Here is a 26,267-nt window from a genome sequence, read left to right on the forward strand (position 1 = left end):
CACACAGAGGGAAACAATCACCTCTAATGAGTGTAAATGAACAGACAGGATGGTGGCACACAGTTATCCTCTCAGCACTTGGGAGCCCGAGGCACAAAGACCACGAGTTTGAAGCCAGTCAGTCTCAAATCCTTACGAGGCTCTCAAAAAAGAAGAGGGGAAGAGGAAGCAGCAGCAGCTATGACTGAGGAGCAGTATCCAACCTCTGATAAAACCAAGGAAAGTATGAAAAGAGCCTGTCTCAATGCACAAAACTAAATACAATTTCACTTTCTTCTTTCCTTTCTATTCTTGAGCCACAGTCACAAACACATAGCCCAGGCTGACCCTGAAGTCCCAATTCTCCAACTCCACCATGCTTGTAGAAATACATTTTTCATAAGCAAACTTTTCATTGCTGGGATTAAAGGTGTGCACAGCCACCACCTGGAGTGTTTGTTTTTTTAAGCTGTATTTATTTTGTGTGTATGAGTATTATGTACACCACCTTCATGTCCATGGAGTTCAGAAGAGGGTCTCCTGGAACTGGAGTATGGATGGTTGTGAGCCACCATATGAATGAGCACTGGAAATCCAAGAGTCCAGGTTCCCTGTAAGAGAACTCTCAATGGCGGAGCCACTTCTCCAGCCCCCAAAGGCAGACTTCTTAGCACCTCAGTGTTTCAGATGTGTACGACTATCCTACATGTGGGAGCAGACCTGCAGTTCTAGCACTCGGCGCAGTGGAAAGCAGGAGTTCAAGGCTATCCATGATTACAAGGTGATCCAAGCTCCGTTTGGGCTACGTGAGATTCAATTTCAAGAAAACCACAATCATTGCTAAATTCAAAATTTTTATTCTAAATTGCGAGTATGGCCGAGTGTGAATTTGTGCAAATGTGTAAGGTGCCCAAGGAGGCTAGAAGACTGCATTGGATCCCCTGGAGCTACAGCTACAGTTGCGAACAGCACATCTTCAATCTTAGCACGTTAGAGGCAAAACAGGTGCTCTCTGGGTTCTGGGCCAGCCTGGTCTACACTGCCCCAAATAATAAGATGAAACATTCAATAACAAAATGAGTCACCTTAACTTTAGTAACTAGAGAGGCTAGCAAAATCCCTCATGGGTTCAAATCATAAGCTCCTGTTAATAGCTTTATGTCCAGAAATGGAAACATAAGAAATTTTCAAGGACAACCACACATCCTAACACCAATTAAAAAGTTAACTAATGCAGTCTCAAAAACACAACAAAACACAGCGTCTCATTACGTAACCCTGACGACCTGCAACTTGCTTCGAAGACCAGATTGATTCAAACTCAGAGATCCAGCAGCTTCTGCCTCCTGAGTGCTGTGCCACCACACCCAGATTTTTCTTTAAAAAAAATAGCATTTTTCCCTGTACTGAAGATGAAATTCGGGGTGTCTCCTACATGTTAAGCAAGTATTACTACTAAATCATATCTCCAGCCAACTAGTATAGCTTATAATACTAAGTATATCAACAATGGAATTCTGAAGATTCTAGGCAAATATGGAAATAAGCACTGAAACCTTTATGGTTTTCTATTAAATTCAATTTTGCATTGTCTGAAAAGACTGTATTTTATCTTCTCAAATCCCCATAATGTGGACTACACCCCACCTCAAACACTCCTGTTTTTGTCTCATGATCTGCCTAGAGATGCCAGGAATAGAATATAGGGACTCCTGTCTCTAGAGATACCTTATTCTGGATATTTTGCAAGTGGAATCAAACAATATATAGTCCTTTAAGACCATAATGTTTCCCAGGTTCATTTACATTATAAGTATGTATCAGTAATTTATAACTTTCTACAGCCTGATAATATAGATAGACCACATCTTAATTTTCCCTTCAGCAGTTAGCAAATGAAAAGCAAATAAATACACTGGTAGATGTGCTTGCTTCGGCAGCACATACACTACAAATACATGTATAGAGTCTCATACAAAGAGGAAGCTGGAGCCAGGCACAGGCCTGTAAGTGTGGATCCCAGCACTCAGGAGACAGAGGTGGGAGGACTGCCTGAGCCAGAGGCCAGACTCAGTTTCTCTACACTCTGTGATAGCCCACCTCAGCTGCTGGGGATGCTCATGGATCCCCACCACCCAGTAGTGATCAGATTTCCCTTTGCAGTGCTCTCGTATGTTACAGACGGGAGTCCACGTGTTCCCAAGCCCTCTGTTAAGCATTCGAACACAGCCTTCGGAATCCACGTAACAGGGGGTACCTAAACAACCAACAACAAAGAAATCACTTGAAAACACAGCTATGCACTGTTAAATAAACCTCCAAAAATACACACCAAGGATTCAACTTTCATTTCAAAAGCAAAGGTGGAGGAGATAATTCAGGGTTGCTTTCTGCAAGATTTTCATTACCACACAGACCCAACTGAAGAGAAATCCCGACTCTGACTAAAATTTATTTTAAAAAACAAAAACAAAAAACAACAGTTTCAGTGAAAACTATGCCCCTGCTGGAATATAATAGTAATTATTAGTATTATTATTTTTTTTTTTTTGGTTTTTCGAGACAGGGTTTCTTTGTGGTTTTGGCTGTCCTGGAACTAGCTCTTGTAGACCAGGCTGGTCTCGAACTCACAGAGATCCGCCTGCCTCTGCCTCCCGAGTGCTGGGATTAAAGGTGTGCGCCACCACCGCCCGGCCAACAGTAATTATTTTTAAGTCAATTCAACTTTTTAAGAAGTTCAAACATACATCTGAAACTCCTGGTTACGAAAGATACAATAATCAGCACTTGCTCTAAGGTGATGCTTTGGTTCTGTTTTTATGCCTCTTTTCTCTAACGGTCTAACTACTGTTCTGTCAAAAGCTCCCAGGTACGTGGTTCTTAGGAAGAGAGAACATCACTGTTGCCCACCTACTGTTGCTCCTCAGAACGTATGTACCCCTTTTGTTATCTTCAATCATTTCCATAGGTGCTAGACCCAGTTGGCACTTGGGGAAAGGAAAAGCTAAAGAAATGGAGGCTACTTGGAGCAGTATTATTCCGGCATAAATAAACAATAACATTCCAACAGAAACGGCTGATAAGTTAAAGATGAACCAAGGTTTTCAAGTAAACCAAATGGCCAATGAAGGACATACATCCCTAGTAAGCTATATTTAAGTCCTTGAGAGAGCTAGCAGATGCTTAAATAAGGCACCTGTCATAAACCACTGAAACAGGTCAGTAATAGAACTCCAAGAGAAATATCATGTGATCCATTAATGTAACTTTTAATCATATATAGTACTTGTTTGTTTTTGTTTTTCGAGACAGGGTTTCTCTGTGTAACAGCCCTAGCTGTCCTAGAACTAGCTCTTGTAAACCAGGCTGGCCTTGAACTCACAGAGATCTGCCCGCCTCTGCCTCCCAAGTGCTCGGATTAAAGGTATGCACCACCATCACCCAGCTTTATGTAATACTTTTAAACAAAAAATTTTAGCATTTAATCATATATGGCCAAAATATTATGACTTAACATGTATGTAGTCAATGTAAATGAAATACTCAGTTTTTTAATATTCCCTTTTTTAATACTAGTCTTTAAAATTCAGTATTCTATATCTATATCTCAATTCAGACTGGCCACATTTCAAGTGTTCAAGAGCCACACATAGATTAAACACAATTGTTGAAACTTTCTAACTTATGTATAGAATTTATTGGAAAAGACATAATTTTATTAATGATCTGTATCTTCTACTTGCTATGTAACAAATAAATACTAGGAAACATAATTTTCCAGAGTCGAAGAAATGGCTGACTGGGTACGAGCACTAGCTGCTCTTACAGAGGACCACAGTTTGGTTCTCAGGGCACACAGAGGTGGCGCACAACCACCTCTAACTATTGCTCCTCTGGATTCCATGGGCACACACATACACATAATTAAATTTTAATATAAACAGTATTTTAAGTAAACACTAAAATAATAAAGTTATTTTCTTCTTGAAATGTCTTTATTATAAAGAAAGGAAACGCTCTTGCCTTCAGCAGAAAACCCCAGCCACGCAAGGTGGGACTTCCTTGTAAGAGGAAGAGGGTCGCCATGCAGAACCTGTTTTTTCTTTTGCCCCAACTCTAGCAGCTGAACTCCAAGGCACTGATCTCCATCAAACCCTGTACCTAGAGAAATGCACCAGAGGTTATTCAGCCATAGTCAAGTCTAAATTATATTCTGGAACTAACTTACAACACATTCTTAAAACAGCACTATCTTTATAGTTAACCCACATGAGGAATCGTTCTGATACATTAGAAACAGATTAATAACTACACTGACTGTGTATGACGTGGTACTCGCTCACTCAAGAACATCTGTGGAGAACATAATCGGTACCATTCCCTGGTCACGATCTTGGGCTATATAATGTAGAAAGGAAACTGAGCAGCACGCGTCCATCACTTTCTGCTTCCTGACTACGGATATAAGGTAACCAGGGAATATAACACCCTTTACACCCCACCATGACGGACTGTGCCAGAGGAAACCCTTTCTCCCCCGAGTTGCTTATATCACGTGCTCTATACCATTATCATCATTATCATTATTATTATTGGTTTTTCAAGACAGGGTTTCTCTGTGTAGCCCTGCTATCCTGGGGTTCTCTGTTGACCAGGCTGGCCTCGAACTCAGAGATCCACCTGCCTCTCTGTCTCCCGAGTGCTGAGATCAAAGGCATGTGCCACCACCGCCCCACTCAGGTACTGTATCACAGCAACAGGAAAAGAAACTAAAACAGGGCCATTCAGAAATAGTTGGATACTCTGTCCCAAAACTCCTATCAGACCAGGCTGGCCTTGGCTCTTAGAGATCCCCTGCCTCTGCTCCCAAGTGCTGGGACTAAGCATGCCCCACCCCTGCCCGGCTTCATTCACCACTTTTTACAAGACTAAGATAGCAAGTTTTACAGTCAAGCATCCTGACACAGTCTAACCAAAGACACTTATTTGAGGAAGGAAACAAAAGGCGATCAGCTCAAGTAGCTTCCATTTTACTCAAGCTATATTACCATATAAGACAAGGAAAACCTACCTCTATGGTAAACAATGCAAAGCTGTTCTCCGTGTCCTGCCATTGACACCACGGGTCCAGGAAGGCAGAAGATTTCTTTCTGAACGCCTCCAATAGTAAACAATCGAAGGAGCAAGGCAGTAGTAGCAGCAGCAGCCCACCCTTGACCAAGACATATGGCTTCAATATCTTCACTCTGAGGCATATCTACTATCCACTCCTTGCTTGAGTCCCAAGAACTGAAGTGCAGGCAATGAAGCTTGCTAAAAAAATAAAACAAGCCAGAAACAACTAAATTTTTATATTCTTTTACTTCCTGAAACAGGATTTGTCTATGTAGCCCTGACTATTCTACAACTAGTTCTGTAGACCAGGCTGGCTTCGAACTCACAGAGACCCGCCTACCTCTGCCTCTTGAGTGCTGGGATAAAGGTGTGCAGCTATGTGCTATTTTTATATATAACTAACCATGATGCCTAAGTTTATTTTTCTTATCTTATTACTACAATTAATTTTAAAGAAAATAATCATGAAGTTCATTTGGGGGAGGGGAGTGTGCACATGTGCATGTCTGGTGCCAGGGATACAACCACTGCCCTGAAGGTGATAAACACTCTGTGACTGTGTTTGCACCCCAAACTCATGAGATAAGCTTAAAATAATTTACATTAAATCTGTTGACTCATATTTTGAAGGATATTTAAAGACAGAAGAACATATTTATAAGATATTAGATGTAAAATATGAGGTAAGGGCCATCAAGTGTTTCTGTTCCATAAGGTGCACACAGAACAACAACTAAGACTTTAAACAAGTTAGAAAGTATCAAAACTTTTTAAGCAACAGTTCTCATTAAAACAAGAATTAACATGTATGACCAAAGAAAGAGAAAGAAAAAAGCAATCAGATATCACCAGTAAAACTATTAACACTGCTAAAAGCTGATATACTTCCTGTCTCTTCTCTCTATGCATTCGGAATGCAGGCAGCACCCAAATTTGATATCAGAAGAAATATTGATTCTCTGAATACTAATTTTAAAACAAAAAGGAAATATATAGAGCTGTGATATCTGTCTATCAAATCACGTAAACTAGTTAACAATCCATTAAACAAAAAGAAAAACTTGCTAAATACTACATTTTATTTATTTATTTATTAAAGATTTGTCTCTTCCCCACCGCCGCCTCCCCTTCCCCTCCCCCTCCCCCATAAATACTACATTTTGATGTCATCTTCCTTTTAAAAAATTATTTTTCAAAGAAAGATTTCAAATCTAATCTATGACAAAGCAAACAAAATACTGAGGCCAGCAATAATCCAAGACTAGGACTGAATTAATTATAAGAAATATAAAAAAATTTTCAGATAATAAAAAATAATCTATACTCTGAAGTAGTAGTTACTCACAAGTATATACCAATCTGTCAACTCATCAACCTGAAGTATGGTTACATTTTCTTGTATATAAATTATTGAAAAGGAGGGTTCATATAAAACGAGGTCAAGAATACACACCATATTATTAATTCTAGGAGAATTCTAAAGGGAATTCAGGGGAACTAAGGGAACTGTCATTTTCTGAATGTTCTACAAATGTTACATTATTAATAGTAATAGCAATAACAACATAAAACATAATCTCATCTCTCTTGTATTAGAAGTCACACCCTATCATTTTCATATGCAGAAGATGCAACGAGGAGATAACTAAGAGCAAAACATATTCTGAGCTGTACTGGTGCTTACACCCAAGCCGAGTTTCTGGTATTCCGTAGTATAAAAGACACAACTTGATCTAGCAGTTCAGCAATGCCAGCTTCTCCCCCATACCTTGCCAATTCATCAGTGCTTTCACATGCCAACAGAACAGCTTCATGGGAAAGAGTTCCCATGGTGTAGTTGAAAGCGTTCGATAGGTGTGTTGCATGATGGATGGAGGTGTCGTGGAATTCCACATCTATGGCACTGTCCTGATCATCATTATAGCAACGAATAATCCCAACAGAGTTCCAAACCTACGAGTACATAAGACCAGTTAAGAAAAGCAAACTCCTAAGGCCATGTTACAAGAGCACTGACCAAGGACTATAGCTCAATCTGTATCCAGAGTTACCACACTTTATCTAACTCAGCACAGCTTCAGAAAACAGTGGTAATTTCGGAGCTATAATGACTAATTATTCTTTCCTTTATAAAAAGTCACATAATCAATTAGCAAATGGAACACTTAACATTTTAAGAATTACATAACACAATTGAAAAAGCACTTATCCAAACCATTAAATTCTTAAAAATAAATACCTCAAACTTTGAGTTTCTACACAAATAAAGATATAAATGCAACATTTCTTTTTCTATTCAAATAACTGGTTACAGAATAAATATACAAACTGTAAAACAACATAAACTGGTACCATTTGGAAAGTTTATCTTCTACTGATGTACACTACAGGCTCACATTTGGTCCTGTCAGTCTTTCTTTTTAATGTATTTGAGTGTTCTTCCTACATGTATGTATATGCACCATGTTCATGTCTGGTGCCACCAAGGCCAGAAGAGCATGTTAACATAGCTATAAATAAAATATTGACACTAAGATGTATTGCTTGATGATAATTATTAACAAAGTTTTATGATGAAATACCTCCTTTTGTATTTATACTAAAATGTAAGCCAAGACCAGGTCTTTGATAAAAACATCTAACAACATTTGCAGAAAGAAAAACATCAAATAAATAACAAATAACATCCTGAACTTTCAAGCTCTCAAACTTGAAGCAAATGCTAATATTTTCATTAATCAATTCAAGAAACATCTTAATGCTCACTGTGTTATACCTTGTTTTAAATACTAAGATATTAGGTTCTCTATTCTAATTTTTAAAAATTTAAAAAGTTTTATGTGTGTGGGTTTTTAATCTGCGTGTAATGTCTGTGTACCACTGTAGAGGTCAGAAGAAGATATTCAATTCCCCGAGACTGGAATTACAGACAGTTGTGAGCTGCCACTTTGGCTGGGCAATTGAATCTAGCCAGCACTCATAACTACTGAGCCCCTAAGATACTAACTAGTTTTAAAAAAGAATAAGCTCACTGGGCGGCAGTGGTAGTGGTGGTCACACCTTTAATTCCAGCACACAGGAGGCAGACGCAGGTGGATCTCTGCAAATTTGAGGCTAGCCTGGTCTACAGAGTGAGTCTAGGACAGCCAGGATTGTTACACAGAGAAACCCTGTCTCAAAAAACCAAAAAAGAAAAAAAAACTGTAGGGGAAACAATGCTTGAAGAATTACTTGAAAGTCAGGTGTAGCTGAAAGCTTACCATGAATCTGTGAGAGAGATGCAAGGGTGTAGAACCGGGCTGGAATGGCTTCTGTCGAGGTGTTGGCATGGGCCCATCATAGAATGGCCTTTGGGATTTTGTAAGGGGGAGATTATGAATACTGCCTGCCTGGTCGTCTTCCCCTTCCTCTTTGTGAAGACCAGTGTTTAGCATTGTTGCATCTACAGAACAAAGAAGTATAAGACAATCATAATTAACAACCTAGAAAAGGAAAAGCGTTATGAAGAGCAGAGGGCGTTCCTACATTTCTCAGGCATGGCTGACACACTACTCGCCTCTTCCAGCACATTAAGAAATGGAGCAACGATGCAAACGTCCAGGGAGACAGAACACACGGTGCCTTACGTCAGTCTAGGCAACGACACCAAACTCTGTTAATAGTCTCTGCATTGCTAGCTACCATCCAGTTACAGTAAAAATACTCATTTTGCCAATTCTTGATTTCTATAAATCAGTTTCTATTTCTTTTTTAAGATGTTCTGGGTGGACCAGCAAGATGACTAAGCAATTAAAGCTTCTTGCTGTGCAAACCTGGTAACCTGACTTTGATTCTGAGAATCCACAGAAAGGTAGAGGGAGAGAACCAACTCCATGCATGCTGTGACATGCACACACACGAATCATAATTTTCTTTAAAGTCTGGGGCTGTAGAGACGGTTTGGTGGTAAAAGTGTTTGCCGCATATTTGTGGGTCTCAGAGACTGAACCCAGACTGTTAGCCTTAATAGGAAGGCACTTATACCCAATAAGCCATCTTGCTGGACCAGGTTTGTAATTTAGTTGTGTGTGTCTTTGAGTGCAAATACACATATGGCATGACGCGTGTGGAGGTCAGAGGATAACACTGGGAAGTGAGTTCTCTCCTGCTGTCTTGTGGGACCTCAGGTGGTGAGGTCAGGCATAACAGCCTCTATCCTTAGAGCTAGTCTTCTCTCTAACTTTATTGTTGTCAATGTCATTGAGTTCATCTCTATTATTTCCTATTTGTTTGGAGTATAACTTATCTTATAGTTTGTTAGAAAGACTTAGAGGGCTGATTTGAAATTTTTTTAACATAGGATTTAGAATGCAGTTCTAAACACTAATTAAGCCATCTGATAGTTTTAATAACATCTGGAAAACTAATAGCAAGGGGATTATCACACGCGCAAAGTCAAATTCATACCAGCTGAGTTTTCATCATCTCCCAGGACATGACTTCTCCGTCTGAGACGATCCGCAGCCAGCATGAGGTCATCGTCCTCATCCTCATCATTTATAATTCCTTTTGAAAAAGAAGGCATCTCAACCGCATTGTCATTTAGAAAATCGCCAGCGCTACTTGTATCGTCTCCATCAAAAAGATCATTGTAATCCTTTTCCACTCTACTAGACACCTTGAAAAATCAAATTAGAACATATTAGTAAATGACGTAGAAAAACACAATCAGGCAAAAGGAGGCTCTTTTTCTTTTGCTGTTAATGTGGTGCCAGAGATAAACCCAGTTCCTTGCACATAAACGTACAGCCTTGATTTCCAGAGGCAATCTCTTTGTGATTTTGGGTTTTTGAAACACTGTCCCATATATCCCATGTTGGCCTCAAACTCACTATGCCACTGAGTGATCTTGCTGCCTCTACCTGGCAAGTGCTGGGACTGCAGACAACCAAACACACCTGGCTCCTAAAGACATGTTCAAACTCTTTCAAGCACGTTCCTATGATTTAAAGTGACTAGCCAATACACTTATTCTAGGTGCTGTGTTCTCTGGGGACAGGCCAGGTGTAGGGACAGTCAGCAAACACCATTCGCAGGAAGCCTCCTGAAGAGCTATCACCATGCAGCACTGCTAAGTCGGCCTGCTCACCCTGCACCTCTTTTCCAGACACTGCTGAAGGACGAGGTCCTTCCCCTGACACTCCGGCTCGCTTGGCTGCTCTCCAGACCCCCAACCACCGTCACAACCTCCCATAGCTGCCTGCTGACCTCCATGCCGAATTTAAAGGCCTGACTCTCTTCTACATCTCCCTCAAGGTTCCCAGCAACTGCTGGGAGTTCCCACTATTGTTTTCCTTTCTAACTCTAATAAGATAGTCCTCAAACTTCCTTCTAAGTCCATCTTAATTTGTTTTATTAATAAAACTAAGAACCCACAAAAGGGAACCTCAATTTCCTCAATAACATGTAGAGCCCATGAAAGGACATGGAGTCCACGAGATCGCCTGTGGTAAAGGAGGGCTAGAGGGGCAGAAAAGGGGAACATGTTTTGAAGTTCAGCACTGACAGCACCCACCCTGCAGAAGAAAGCTGGAATCTGGGAGAAGAGCTGTGACACTGGGAGGAACAAGAGCGAGGCCACTCCAAACGCACTGGAAATATTCCACCACACTATCAAGGGAATTCTTCCTATGAATTCACATCACAGTCCACTCTGTGAAACCTCAGAATGTTCTCTCAAAGTGTAACATTTTCAATGCAAAATGAATCTTTAAGTGGGCAGGGTCCACATGTGATTCAATGAGGACCCTGAATTTTTGTTGTTTTGTTTTTGTTTTTTGAGACATGGTTTCTCTGTGTAGCCCTGGCTGTCCTGGAACTCGTTCTGTAGACCAGGCTGGCCTCGAACTCACAAAGATCCACCTGCCTCTGTCTCTGAGAGCTGGGACTAACAGTGTGTGCTGCCAAGCTGCCTAGCCGAGGGCTTGAATTTTAAACTGTGCTTTCTTTGAATGTTCTTATAGGATGCAGTTCTTTTTAAGTATAGGGTAAAAGAGACAACTGGACCAGGAAACCAACCAATCACTGAGCACCCTGACTCTGAACCCAGAGTCAGAGAAAGAAACACCCCCTGTATTTGAGACCTGGGCCAGGGAGAGAAACATCTTTACCCTTGAACCCGGGGTCACCAGCTCAGAGCAGGCTGGGAGCTCAGAGGACCAAGCAGAGAAGCCAGGTGAAGCTTGAAGAGCAGAGCTAATTCCAGGCAGAAAAGGTTGATAAGCCAGTTGAGACCTGTCTCGGTAATTAAATCTTATTTTTTATTTATTTGTTTGTTGTTTTTCGAAACAGGGTTTCTCTGCCTATCTCTGGCTGTCCTAGAACTCACTCTGTAGCCCAGGCTGGTGTCAAACTCAGAGATCCGCCTGCCTCTGCCTCCCTGAGTGCTGGGATTAAAGGCATGCACCACCACCATCAAGCTCAGTTATTAAATCTTAAGTCTTAGTTCTAAAACATTTAACAATTCTCATACAAAATGCAAAAGTAGTATTTTACAAAAAATTACAAAGTAATAAAAAAGAAAAAAACAAGAAAATCATTTAGAAAAGCATTCAATGGAGCAAGCAAAGCTTCCTTGTGAAATATGTGAGAAATTTAGGTTGAACAGATGTAAATAGCTTTATTACAGATGATTACTGAACATCTAAGATAGAAACAAAAGCTGTAATTTCACAAGAAAATAAGGCAGTTTACTCTGTTTCCTAAATCCACACCACTGCAGAAACAGTGGAAAAACTGTTCCAGCACAATACACATTACCTTGCTGCTCGACACCTTGCCACTGAGGTCGCAAACATTCTCCAGGATCCCAAGGTTCCCTTCTATATCAGTGTAACAGATTCGACCACAGGTAGGATGCCAGGCCAGGCCACAAACTGCATAACCTTTCTCATGTTTCACCCTAAAAGTGAAAAAGGAGGCTCTTTTAAAGTCACAGTCACTGGACTGGAGAATGTGATTCAGTAGTAGAGTCCTTGCCTAGAAGCATTCAATCTTCAGCACCATCCAAAACCAAATCAAAACTACATTTCTTTACTTTCTAGGTAAATTTGAACATAAAGAAATTACACAGTACTGGAGATGGCTTGGTGTGTAAGGACTCTTGTCACTAAGCCTGAGTTTGACCTCCAGAACCCTCACGATGCAAGAACCGACTCATGCAATGTCTTCTGAGCTCTACAGTACACTGCAACACGCATGCTCTCTCCAGTGCGCGCGCACACACACACACACACACAATGAGTAAATAAATACTTAAAAAACTAAATGGTTTTCATCATCTAAGAGCTATTTTCATTTTGATTAACAGTCAAAATGGGCAAATATTTTCTAATAAAACAAAAACAATAAATTGTACCTTTCCATGCAGTCTTTGGTTTCCACATTCCAAACTACAATTAAGCCATTAATAGTACCTGCAGCCAAATACTGCCCACAGGGAGACCAGGTAACTATATTGAGTGTCTACAAAGAAACAGTTAATAATAATGTATATTTAGAAACTACCCACTTTATTACCCCCAAATAGCTTTAATTCTCTAGTCTATATTATTCTAATTACATTTTAAATGGCAATAAAGTGTACTTATTTTTAACCTTGTAAATAATCTTCAGCTATTAGCATATGTTGTTTTGCTAGCCAAGAAGAAATTAGTACCTGCCTAATTCTTAACAATGAAATATAACAGTATAAAACAATGTTAACATCCTGAAGAGAAAAAAAAAGAATCCCCTCTAAGATTCACCACCAAATGAAGACACCAGTAAATGAGGTGAACTTTAGCAAGTCACTGTTGCTACCCTAAAGCCTTGAACCGCAAAAACATACATAAGTATAAATAGTGAATGAATATACATCAGTAATTTTTGACCTAAAATTTGATAGAAATGAGGAAATGAAAGACAGAGACAGAATAAGAAAAATGACAAGGTGTTAGAGAGGTGGTTCAGTGGTTAGGAGCACTGGCTGCTTTAGAAGAGGACCAGGCTTGGCTCTCAGCACCCACATGGCAGCTTACAACCATCCAGAACTCCAGTGCCAGGGGTTCACAGCCCTCTTCTGGTCTCCTCAGGCACCAGGCAAATACACAGCCCACTTATACATAGGCAAAAAAATAACAAAAACAAAAAACAAAAACATTCACTTAAAGATTAAATTTAGCCAGGCATGGTGGCAGACATTTCTAATCCCAATGAGGCTGAGGCAGGTGGATTTCTTTTCTTTTTCTTTTTTTCTTTTTTCTTTTTCGTTTGTTTTGAGACAGGTTTCTCTGTAGCTTTGGAACCTGTCCTGGAACTAGCTCTTATAGACCAAGCTGGCTTCAAACTCACAGAGATCCACCTGCGTCTGCCTCTTGAGTGCTGGGATTAATGGCATGCGCCACCACCGCCTGGCAAGGTGGGTAGATTTCTATAAATTAAATGCCAGCCTGGTCTGCACAGAGAACTCAAGGCAGAAAGGGCTATGTGGTGAGACCCTGGGGCGGTTTTAAAGAAACAACCCCCAAAGCAAGTGGCACTATTGGGTTTGGTCTTGTTAGAGGAAGTGTGTCACTGTGGAGGCGGGCTTTGCGGTCTCAAATATACTCAAGCCACGCCCAGTAAGACAGACCCCTTCCTGCGAGTTGAGATGTAGGACTCTCAGTTACTTCTGCACAGTGTCTCCTGCACGCCACCATGCCACACCAGGATGGTAATAGACTAAACTGAAAATGTGGGCCACCCCAAGTAAATGTTTTCCTTTACAAGAGTGGCTGTGGTCATGGTCTCTTCACAGCAACAAAAACCGTAAGACAGGTCCTGCCTAAAAATAAATAAATCTAAAAAAAAAAAAACCAACAATCTCTCATCAACTAAAATTCTAGAGACTAGATTCACAAGTCTTATTGAAACGTAAAATAAAAATTCAAGAATAATTTAGTCTAATATCAAGCTAAGGGTAACTTTACTTTCTATAAATTTATTTATATGCCCATTTATTTTTACATGTATGGCGATTTTGCCTGAATGTTTGCCTGTGTACCACAAGAGGGCATCAGATACCCTGAAACTACAGTTTCTTATGGTTGTGAGCTGCCATGTATGTAGGTGCTGGGAATCAAGCCTGGGTTCTCTGAAAGCAGTCAGTGATCTTAAGCCCTGAGTCATCTCTCCAGCCCACATGCTTCCTCTGACAACTGTTTTAGTAGAGCATGCATTCAATTCTTGCTATAGTTACTGTTCCACGACATAGTCAACTTACAAACCCACCTGAGAGATAGAACTATCTGAAAGATCAAATGGATTAGTCCAAGTTTCTCTTTTGTACAGCTTTACAGATTTGTCCACAGGAACTGCTAATAACTATTGGGAAAGACAGACAAAGTTACATAAATTCAATTTGCAGAGCTAATTGCAAAGCTAATCTAGGTAAACTCACAAGACATAAGAGCAAATTTGAATTTCAATTCCTATTAATAAAACTCAAAATAAATCACATGATTTGAAATTTTGATAAGAAAAAATAAAAATGAGTGACCATCCATCTATTACTTTCAATGAAAAACAAAGCACTAGCATAGTAGCTACTACATATAATAAATAACATGCTTGTATGAGAGAGAGAGCAAGCCACCTCGGCGCACACAGAGAGGCCAGAGGACAACCTGTAGGAGTCTGTTCTCCTCTTCCACCGACTTAGGTTCTGTGGTTCAAACTCAGGCTGTCAGGCTTGCCAGCATAAAGACATCCCACCGGCCTCTGCCTCCTGAGTGTTGGAATTAAAGATGTGTGCCACCACAGGGGGAAACAAAGCTAGTCTATTTCTAAAGACTAACTTTCTTGTATTTTTAAAGATTTATTTAATTTTATTGTATGTGCACTTTATCTATTTGCATGTCTGTGCCACTCGCATGCCTGACGCCCATGGAGGCCAGAGGCGAGGGTCGGATGCCTGTTAACCACTTTGTAATTGCCGGGAATTGAAGCTGGGTCCTCTGAGAGAGCAGGTAGTGTTCTAAATTGCTGAGCCATCTCTCCCGCCTCAGAATCTACCCTTCTTATATCTAAAAATCCATCTCATTTGTTGCTAGGAAATAAAGTCAGAGTCCTCAATTTTTTTTAACTTTTAAAATTACATTTACTTTTATTAATTTATTTTGTGTGTGTGCATGTGCAGCAGTTGGTCTTCTCCCAGGTGTGTCTAGAGGATCAAATTCAGGTAGTCAAACCTGGCAGCAAGAACCTTTACCTGTTGAGCATCTCACTGGCTCTATAAAACTTTTAATGTCTTGAGAAGAAAATGAAACCAACTTCTTGTTTGGTCTATTCTTCCAAGAAACAGGTAAATAGAAAAAATAAAACCATGGAAGGTCTGGGAGATAGCTGAGTGGAAGAATGTGCTTTAACTACACAAGGTCCAGGGCTTAGGAAGAAAAGCAACCACAAAAAAACAGCACTATCAGAACACTGAAAAAACAAAAAGTGTACTAGGCAGGTGGTAGCGCACACCTTTAATCCCAACACTCGGGAGGCAGAGGCCAGTGGATATCTGTGAGTTCAAGGCCAACCTGGTCCACAGAGTGAGTTCCAGGACAGGCTCCAAAGCTATACAGAGAAATCCTGTCTCAACACCCCCTCCAAGAAAAAAAAAAAGACCCAAGCATTTTTTTCCATATTTAAAAAAAGGTTAATAGAGTGAGACTGAACTGGGCAGTGGTGGTGCACGCCCTTAATCCCAGCACTTGGGAGCCGGGGACCGGAGGATCTCTGTGATTTCGAGGACAGCCTGTTTACAGAGTGAATTCTGGGACCACCAAGGCTATGCAGAGAAAACCTGTCTTGAAAAAAAATTAAAATAAAAGTAAAAAATATAAAAAAGTGGGGCTGAAGAGAGAGTGCAGCAGTTGAGGGTACTGGCTGCTCTTGCTGAGCCTGGGTTTGATTCCCAAAAGTTCACAGCAATCTGTAACTCCAGCCCAAAGGGATTCAGTGCCCTTTTCTGGTCCACTCAATCACCAGGCATGCAAATAAAACATGCAAACAAAGAAATTAATTAATTAAAAATCTAATAACATATTTTACTTTTAAGTAGTATAGAAGATATCATCATGGAATTATTTTTTAAAAAATACATAGAATGCTTCATAAGTATGCATGTCATTCTTGCATAAGGACCATCCTAAAGTTCTCTGTACCATCCCAATTTTAGTAAATATGCTACCAAAGTGAATTTACACTCTTAAGTGTTCACTCAACTCATGGAGGCTAAGTGTGGTTAGCATGGAGGCCAGCATTCAGAAAGAGGCAGGAGACTTCTGACTACATAGCCCTGTGTCAAAGGAAAAATATCTTCAAGATTCAAAAGGAAGGGTCTGTCCTGAAAGTCTCTCCAAATCAGAACCAGTTCTACCCATCATGGCAAATAGAAGCAGACTATAAAATTCATGAGCCGGCTGCATGTGAGCCTGTAATCCTAATACTCAGACGCAGAAGCATGAGTTTAAGGTCTTCCCTAGCTACACAGCAGCTTGATCATGAGCCCCTTCCCAAAATAAAACAAAAAATGCATAAATATATATGCATGTGTGTGAATATATATAAGTATACATGTATAGTGATGTCTTTATTAATAAGCATTAACAGTCTAGCTATAGTTACTACTTTGTAGTTTGATAGTTTGTACTTAATACATTTTAAAGTCTGTTTCATAAGAACACGGAAGATAGTCCTCATTCTAATCGTTAGAGAGAATCTAACTTTCAGGACTACCAACATTTATCTAACCAGTTGCCTAAAAATAAATCCCTAAGATATTTGCAATCTCATTGGACGGTATAATTTTTGTTATACATATACTGTAGTGCACAGGTATAAGTATACTTATAGAATATGCCTAAAAGCAGCACTGAGTCATTATTCTGAGAAAGACTTCCATATCTCTTCAACCCTGCAAATAATCCTGTTTCAGAATTGTTCCATTAAGTGTTAATGAATAGGAAAACATAGGAATAATTCATGTAAACATATAACTTCAAAAGATCTATCCTTTCACTTTTACGAGATTCCAAGGGAGTATTCATACTCGTGGCAAGTGTTATTGCTCGTAGAGCCATCGTGCCAATCTACACCCCAACTTTTCATATTCTTTTTAAAAATTGTCCGCTGTCCTCTCTGCAAGCATGTTATGGCATGCATGCATACACCCAAACATCACATTCATACACACAATAAAATTTTTAAAAGTTAAAACATTTCTTGAAGCACTTCAGTATTATTTGACTTAGAGTTCTAAATGATATAATACAAATAAAATTATAATAAAAAAACCGAACTTCTCACATTAAAAATTAACAAGGACTGAAAGTGTTGCTTACTTTCCCGGCTCCGGGCTGCCACGCGAGTCTGCAGATGGACCTGGCATTCACAACATCATTGCACTTTTGTAGGATTGGCCAACTAATAGCACATGTCTGTTTTTTAAAAAAGAAAATTTACTCCTCTTCATCAAAATTTCTCTCAAAACAGGTAAAACAGACTTAACAGGTGGTTTCTTCCATTTGTTATGTCTTGAGAATATGCAACTTAATACACTTTAACTGTCACAACTAATTACCTATTCTGTTTTAAGTCCTTCAGATACACAAAGAGTACAAACTTACACAGGAGCACTCTCTATGAGCATTAAACAAACACAACTCTCACAAATCAAAAAGCCCAGAAAGGCCTTCAATAAATTAAACATGTCAACAAAAATAAATAAATCTTGAAAGGTCTGCCATAAAACAGTAAGACATCAAAGTTATCAAAGTCAGAACTACTTCCTTCAAGACTTCAGGCAGAAACTGTGGCTACTGAGGCCTACCTGTGAAGGATATTTCCCTTATCAGCCATAGTATGTGTATGGTCACAAACCCACTGACTGCCTCAGGGAGACCACACTGTTCCTTCTGCCCAACCAGACAGTGTTTTAAAAAACGTGTACCAGGCGTGGTTCTATGTCACTCTCCAAGTCAAGTGTGGCTTCTGTCTTATTTATTTCTCTATCAGCAACATCTAATACAAGGCCCCAGGCAGAGTAGCTATCCTCTAAATATATAATGACCTAATTGCCCCTTTTACTATGAGTTAGTGTAAAAGAAATTACTGTTCAACATATTTATGTATATATAAGATTATCCTGGAATAATGAAAGCAATGTTTAATGCTACTCATAGGGAACAGATTACAAAGATAAATAATTACTTGGATCAATAAGATACTATAACACCAAAAATACCATAGAAATGGGCAAAATGCTTTAAATGTAAATTTTCTAATTTACCTGATCAGAAACATTCCATACTCTTACAGTTCCATCACAACTAGATGATGCCTGCAGAAATAAACAATGTATTTCTCTATAATTAGTCATACCACATAGAAACTGGTTCAAATGATTTAAAACAAGCCTTTGACCAAAAGGGTAAATATTTCTACCAATTCTCCCATAGCTTTAAACACATTGAAGAAAATGAAAAGGGAATGAAAGGCTTACCAGAAAGATATCCTTAGGATCAAAAGACAGACTTAAAACAGGGGCATCATGTCCTCTAAATGCTTGCTGCTGGCTGTTATCCATCACGTCCACAACTTTGACCAGAAAATCACTACAAACAGTTAAGAGGAATCACATGAGTAAACACAAAAGTGTCTCGTACGGCGTGGCTTGAGCATTTCAGAACAAGAGTGAATGCTGGAACAGTGTTATAACAACAGAGTGTCACCCACATTCAGTAACTTGACCTTTCATTTCATTCAATAAAAATGCTGAAAATACAGTCAAAACTTCTTACCTTGTTAAAATAAAAGCACTGCCTACGTGGCTTCTCTAAATACTTCTAAGGTATTATTGTAATCTAATTAACAGTTGCAACCATTTTAGAAAGTTCTATCACATCCCATCTCAGCAATCCAACAAGTTGGGTTTTTTTCCCCCTATAAGGAGAATTAAAAGATTCTTCAGAAACCAGGTATGGTATGGTGGTACATACCTTTAAACCCAGTAGAGGCCAGCCTGGTCTACAGAGGGAATTGGATTGCAAGGGAGAAGCCGTGTCTCAACAAACAAAGATATAGAGATAGAGATAGAGATAGAGATAGAGATAGAGATAGAGATAGAGAGAGAGAGAGAGGGAGAGAGAGAGAGAGGATTGACTCTGCAGAAATCTGGATTTTGGTTCTACCTAAAATAATTTTTTAAATTTCTAACAAGTTATCACCTTCCTCTGATCTTTTTCAGCACTAGAGGCAATATATATATATATTAAATCACAAGTTTTATTAAATGCTTTATTAAAGACTTGGCAACAACAATAAAGGTGGACAGTATCCTGTAACTCTCACCCTTAGGAACCCTGTGTGAGAGCTGAACTTACCTGGACCCAGCAGCAATTTTAGTGCCGTCTCTATTGAAGACCACGTGGTTTGCATTTGTAGTGAAACGTGTTAATATGCCATCCGGAACTCCTTCAGGGAACGTGTAGACTTGGACAGTGTTGTTAGAAACTGCAGTGACCAACTTTCCGTTCTTAAAGAAAAATAAAAGTTAGCCATGCTGGCATAAGAAATTCAAATCAGTTAACAGTATCTTCATAATGAAAAATCCTGTAAAAACCGCAAAGCCTTATAAATGTAGTTCGTGCTGAGAGAGAACTCATCAGCATACTATTTGCCTAAAGTAAACACTAGTAAGAAAAATCTCCTAGCTTTAGAAAACTTAATTCTATCTTCACCAGCCAATCTTTAGCCTGTACTTTTTTAATATGGTAAGAAAAAGTTATATTTTAAAGGATGCCATGTATCATAAACACGAGGAGACCCAAAAGAGGTTATCAGAGAAAACAGTTTCCGTGCAGAAGATGACATCAAAAGACAAAGCTGCTGCAGCAGCCCCGCGGCCTTTGGGACAGAATAAAGCCTCACAGACCCACGGCTGAGACGGAGGGACATGGAAACATGGATGGAGTCAGACAATGACAGCTGGAAGGCAGGCAGATAAGGAACTACTTCCTTTAGAGACCAGCAGGAGTCAACTGTGCTGCCACCTTAAATCTCAGGCTCCTGCCTCCAGGATTGTGAAGCAACAGTGTTCTAGGTTTTAAGCCACCAAGTTTGTGGTACAATGTTACACAAGGGCTAGCAAACTAATATATAATCCTCATTTTGTTTTCCTTCCTTATACACTTTTAATAACACAATGCGTGATTATTACTGGAGAAAAAAAAACACAATATAAAAGTGCCCTGGGCAAAAAGTTTGCTACTCGTATAAAGTAATCTCTATTAATATTCAGGTTATGTCATTTTAACTTTTTCCTAAACCCATGAAATACATTTGTATATTTAAAACCCTTAAGCATCACACTACACAGATATTTCTACAACTTTTCCTATTTTTCACTTATTACAAACATCTTTTCTGATGCAGATATACAAAAGCTATCCTGTTTTAATAGTTGCATATCTATTTTATGGCTCTATCAAATTATAAAACAAATTCTCTGAGAATTTCCTCAATTGCTTCCAACTTTTGCTATTACAGTGGTCCTGGGCTGTACATTTCAGTTGGTAGGATGCTCTCTGGCGTGCACAAAGCCCTGGCTTTGATCCCCAGCGCTACATAAACCCAGCATGGTGCTGCAGCCCTATGATCCAACCACTTGATAGATGCAAACAGTTCAGGTTCCAAAGAACAGGAGTTCAAGGTCACCCTTGGCTAAGTGAGTCTGAGGCCAGTCTTAGCTGAAGAAGACCCTCTCTCAAGAAACAAATCATAGAAATGGGGGGTTGGGAGGTAAAGAAAGATGCATGCAATATAGTCAAAACTTCTTTAAGAAACATTCTCATTCTTGGACTTAGCAGTTAAGAGCAGTTACTGCTCTTCCAGAGAACCTGAATGTTCAGGGTTCCCAGCATGCAAGGCGGCTTACAACCACCTGTAACTTTAGCCCCAAGGGAAGTGGTGCCCTCTGCTAGATTCGATGTGCAAGTGCAAACACATACATAATTTAAAAATAAATTTTTTTTAAATAAAAAACTAAGTGCTTCCCCTAAAGATATAGTACAGAGTAAGGGAAATTAATATTTTTCTATAATCTTTCACCCAAACATAAAAGTCACACGCCAGCATTACTTCCCATCGAGTGAGTTAAGTACCTTCAAAGCACATGAAAATGCCTTTTCTCCAACATTGATAGACTTGGGATCATCATCGTCCAAATCTTCCCACATCCTCACATCACCATCACTTCCACAAGTCACAATGAAACTGTGAAGGACAAACAGCATGAAAATGTCACCCAGTTTCAGGAATACTTTTTATGGAATGCTACTTTTATATATTCTGAAACAAAATCAAGACATTAGTGAATATTTTTCTCATTTTTTTCAGATAAACATCAATAAAAGACTACTAACTTCTCATTCTATAAAATTAAGATAAGTTTGATGTTCTCTACAGTTCTTCCTGGCATAAAATTATTCCTTGTAATAATGAAGAGACTATTTCCACACTGATCCATCATATATATCCCCAGGACCAATCAACATATGACACAAACTATAGCAAATGTCTGTTGAATAAAAATATGAGCTCGACTACCCCAAAATAATTATTCAAATAAATAACTAGATGCATCTGTTATAGCTTGTTTTTCAAACTTCTCATCTCCCCAGAGCATTTATCTATCTATCTATCTATCTATCTATCTATCTATCTATCTATCTATCTATCTATCTATTGTGTATGCAGTGTTCTGCCTGCATATAAGTCTGTAGGCCAGAAGAGGGCACCAGATCTCATTACAGATGGTTGTGAGCCACCATGTGGTTGCTGGGAATTGAACTCAGGACCTCTAGAAGAACAGTCAAGTGCTCTTAACCACTAAGCCATCTCTCCAGCCCCATTTTTTTTTTAATGTCCTACCTGGCTACATATAAAACTGCAAATTAGCCAGGCAGTGGTTATGCATGCCTTTATTCCCAGCATTCAGGAGGCAGAGCAGGTGGATCTCCATGAGTTCAAGGCCAGCCTGGTCTACAAAGCGAGTTCCAGGACAGCTAAAACTACAGAGAGAAACCCTGTTTCAAAAAACAAAAACAGGGCTGGAGAGATGGCTCAGAGGTTAAGAGCATTGCCTGCTCTTCCAAAGGTCCTGAGTTCAATTCCCAGCAACCACATTGTGGCTCACAACCATCTGTAATGGGGTCTGGTGCCCTCTTCTGGCCTGCAGGGATACACACAGACAGAATATTATACACATAATAAATAAATAAATAAATAAATAAATAAATAAATAAATAAATAAATAAATAAAAAACAAAAACCAGCAAATTAAATAAAAACAATATAGGGCAAATGGCCAAAAAATTTATAAATTAAAAAAAGAGGAAGGGAGAGAAAGGGGAAAAAGGAAAGAAATAAAGAAGGTGAATGTTTAGGAGAAAAGAATGATTAATTCCTAAACAGAAAAATCAGAAGGGGTTCATAAGAGTGTTTAGCCGGGGTAATAGCACTGACTATAATCTCAGTGTTTGGGAGGCAGAGTCGGTCTCAGCTACATATTAAGTCTGAGACCAGCCTGTGCTATATGACTTGTGTGGACATATGTGGCATGGCAGTTATGGGGGTAACCAAGTGCTGTTTGGATTGAAGGCCTATTCCACAAAGGGGAACCCACTCGTGGTACAGTAAAGCCTTTCAGAAGTCCATACCGTGCCTACCATAGTTTGTGTTTTTCAATTCAATATGATGAAACTTCTTCCTGACACACCAGCTATGACCCTGCCATCTACCTCACACTTCCATGGTCACAAGCTTAGACTGTCTAACCTCTACAATATCGAAACTGATTCATAATTTCAACTTCCACTGTCCTAATCACTTAATATTTTACCTTATTACCCTTAGCATTCTAACTCAAACAAGTAAAAAAATGTTTTATATGATGTGTATGAGTCTTTTGTCTGCATATGTAGTCTGCGTACCATATGCCTGCCTGGTGTCCAAAGACCAGAAAAGGGCATCAAATCCCAGAGTTGCAGATGGCTGTCAGCTGTCATGTGGGTGCTGGGAAATAGATCCAAGTCCTCTGGCTACTAACCACTGAGACACCACTCTAGCCCCTCATACAATTTGTATTGTACTGAAAAACAGAACTATTTATTTGCTTGTTTATCTATTTTTGAGACAGACTCTTATCATGTAACTCTGGTTGACCTGGAACTTACTATGTAGACCAAGTTGGCCTCAAGCTCACAAACATCTGCCTGACTTTGCCCCAGCGCTGGATCAAAAGCATACACCATCATGCCCAGCCCAGAACCCAATGTATTGAGACAACCTTCTCTTTCTCACTTCCTTAAATTCTCAAATCCCTTCTAATCTATCTTAGATCCCCACGGTCTGTCACTAATATCTGTCTTCTTCTCATTGACCTCTGGCCCTCCATCGCTCTGGTACCCACGACGACACTCCCAGGTTTGGTTAACCCGTCTATTTTCAAGTTTGCACTGTTAGAGCAGTTGAAGAATGCACATCCAGATTGTCTGTTCTCACTTCAAGCCCAGGGAAGTGTTAGTGCTGCCCTCAATCCAGCTACGTTTCCCTAGTCCATCCAACAACTCTCCCTCTCCCTAGACTCACGCCAACTCCTCTTCTTTCAAACAACTGCTTCCAGCTTTACTCAAGACAGCAAAAGAATCTATTGTTGAGCGCATTTACTCTCCATCCTACCTGCACTTCACTTGTGAATCTGACCACGACATTCATTCCTCTCTAGGTGACGTCATGTAAACTAATGCAGCAGATATATCTGTACATAGGCTGACAAATCCATTCATGTTCCCAGTCAAGACTTTAGTCCTCAATACTGACAGACATCAAGCAAAGATACATCTATTTCTATCCCTAGTTCATTTTTCTGATTTCCAAATGTTCTCTTTACAGTTCTAGTTGGACATCTGAAAGAAATCCTGTACTAACCTTGTCCAAAAGATAATTCATAATCTCTACTCCCTGCCCCCTCTAAACCACGCTCTTCTTCAAGTGACAAGTATTTCCAGCACCTACAAATAACAGCCTAAGTCCCTCAACTGTAACATCCAGATATGCAGACATGATCAGACGTCCTTCTCTCTGTCCTCAGCCACTGATCACCTGTTTTCTCCAGGCCGACCTCCACTCTAGTGCTCACTTCTGCTAGTCAGCTAATAAAAGCGCCTCCTACTAAGTCATCCTCCATTCATCTTCTCTACGAATAGCTGCACTGTTTCAAACATAGTGCCTTCCCACTGTGAGGACAAAAACCAGGTTCTTATGTGTGGACATGCAAGCGTGTATGTATATTGTTTGTACGCCTGTGTTTATGTGTGTTCACATGTGTGTGTGTGTGTTCATGTGCAGGCACAAGCATATGAAGGCAGATGTTTTCTTCTATAGCTCTTAAACACTGAGGCAGGGTCTCTCCTGAACCCGGAATTCATGAATTCAGCTAATCTAGCTAGCCTGCTTGCTCTGAGAATCCCCTGCTTCCACCTCCTAATCACTGGTATTGCAGGCCCCTCTGAATTCTGGTTGGTCATCTCCCCATCTCCAAACAAGATTAAAAGCAGAAGGCCTTGCATAGACACCCCATCTACCTTCGCATATCCATCTCACGAATCTCCACATTACTTTACAGTATAGCACAGATAACTTTTAATTTTTAAGCAAGCAGGGCGTCTGGGTCCACTGGCCTTTTGAATATACTCAGAATGCCAACATTACCACTCTACTGCCATGCCCCCAACTCTTTAGACTTCTTGTTTCTTTCTTTATCATGTGGCTGGAGACTGTATTACCACTACGCTATATCCCTGGCCTATCTTTATTATTGCTTAATACCCACTCAACCTTCAGGTCTCACTTCAAGACACTCCCTTAAGAGACACTTTCTGTCCTTTAACCTACATCGCCTTCCTGCCCATATGCTCATCACTTAGTAGTGCTAAGTATACGTCTAAATATACATTTATTTCGTAATTAATTTGTGCCTGATGCCTATTAATCCCAGAAGACCTTAACTTCAATAAAGGGAACGGTCATGGCTTGTTGTCATTATCTCTAGCCCCCAGAAAAGTAGGCTCACAAATTTTTTTTTATGGACCAACAGAGAGGGGTGGCATTGGAAGCCACACAACTTAACAGTACTTGACAGGAATGGCATTCAGAAAGATAAAAGGGAAGAAAAGGCTGCAGAGATGGCTCACAACTATGAGCGCTGACTGCTCTTTCAGAGGACCCGGGTTCGGTTCCCAGCACCCACAGGGCAGCTCAACAAAAGACACGAACTAAAGAAAATAAATAGACCTTTTTTTTCCTAAGGAGAAGGGCTCGCCCTAGTAAAATAACAGTTTAAGAAAGAAACAGAAGAAAGTCAGTTCGAAGTCAGCAAGTTAAAAAGAAAAGGGAAAGAAAGAGAACAAAGAGAAATAACATTACTAAGGCCAAAAGAGGCTACCATTGCCGACGGGATGAGCGATTTGACAAGCAGTATGCAGTGAGCGAGCTCAAAAACTGAACGTGACACCGAATGAAACTGTGGGTGGCGAGAAGACGCTCCTCTGGGGAAAGGATTTTTAACTTTCCTGAGATTTGGAACTACCACGACAGTTGAAAACAAACAAGTCTCAGGAAACCGACGCTCCTGTTATCCCTGCCTCTCCCTCCGCCTGGGTCATCTCGGTTGACATTCACACCTGGCTAGTTCTTTTTTTTATTTCCCGAGACGCTTACCTTCCAGAATCATCAAAACAGACGTCGGTGTGTCCTTCCGTGTGCCCGTACCTCATGGGCTTCTGTGTGGCCGGCATCTTTCCCTTTGCCTACCTGAACCGTTTTGTAAGAACTGGTATTTTCGTGCGCTCCACGCAGTCCTATTTCCCTCACCCGAGGAGCAACGGCACGTCACGGCGGAGAGTCTGTCACACCACCCGCCGGGGAGGTGACAAGCTTCTCCTCTGCAGGCTCAGGCAACGCGGGCAAGCAGCAGCGGGGTGCAACAGCTTCGGGGCTGAGGAAGGAGCAGTCCGCAGCGAGCAGCTTCCCGCGCTCGGGCGCGCTCGCCCTGTGCGCATGCG

The 26,267-nt window shown here is 40.1% G+C and overlaps 1 protein-coding gene and 1 non-coding gene across 2 annotated transcripts in view; both read right to left on the bottom strand.

The window, feature by feature from the left end:
* Positions 1 to 26,220, bottom strand: part of Wdhd1 (WD repeat and HMG-box DNA binding protein 1) — a 36,969-nt gene extending 10,749 nt beyond the window's left edge. Inside the window, exons 1-15 of the mRNA XM_050162377.1 lie at positions 25,924 to 26,220; positions 21,306 to 21,417; positions 19,527 to 19,678; positions 18,647 to 18,758; positions 18,434 to 18,484; positions 17,487 to 17,582; positions 14,383 to 14,475; positions 12,491 to 12,597; positions 11,893 to 12,034; positions 9,541 to 9,751; positions 8,355 to 8,536; positions 6,863 to 7,047; positions 5,051 to 5,292; positions 4,003 to 4,140; positions 2,080 to 2,236 (exon numbers count right to left, since the gene is read on the bottom strand). Of these exons, the coding sequence (XP_050018334.1) occupies positions 2,080 to 2,236; positions 4,003 to 4,140; positions 5,051 to 5,292; positions 6,863 to 7,047; positions 8,355 to 8,536; positions 9,541 to 9,751; positions 11,893 to 12,034; positions 12,491 to 12,597; positions 14,383 to 14,475; positions 17,487 to 17,582; positions 18,434 to 18,484; positions 18,647 to 18,758; positions 19,527 to 19,678; positions 21,306 to 21,417; positions 25,924 to 26,000 (2,057 nt within the window). The 5' untranslated portion in view covers positions 26,001 to 26,220. The remainder of the gene's footprint in view (positions 1 to 2,079; positions 2,237 to 4,002; positions 4,141 to 5,050; positions 5,293 to 6,862; positions 7,048 to 8,354; positions 8,537 to 9,540; positions 9,752 to 11,892; positions 12,035 to 12,490; positions 12,598 to 14,382; positions 14,476 to 17,486; positions 17,583 to 18,433; positions 18,485 to 18,646; positions 18,759 to 19,526; positions 19,679 to 21,305; positions 21,418 to 25,923) is intronic.
* Positions 16,239 to 16,343, bottom strand: LOC126513872 (U6 spliceosomal RNA). The gene has a single exon (XR_007595455.1). It is a non-coding gene; the product is annotated as a U6 spliceosomal RNA (small nuclear RNA).
* Positions 26,221 to 26,267: the final 47 nt, after the last annotated feature.

The sequence above is a fragment of the Alexandromys fortis genome, unplaced genomic scaffold (assembly GCF_014885135.2).
Source record: "Alexandromys fortis isolate MF-2015 unplaced genomic scaffold, M_Fortis_MF-2015_v1.1 scaffold_130, whole genome shotgun sequence".
NCBI lineage: Eukaryota > Metazoa > Chordata > Mammalia > Rodentia > Cricetidae > Alexandromys > Alexandromys fortis.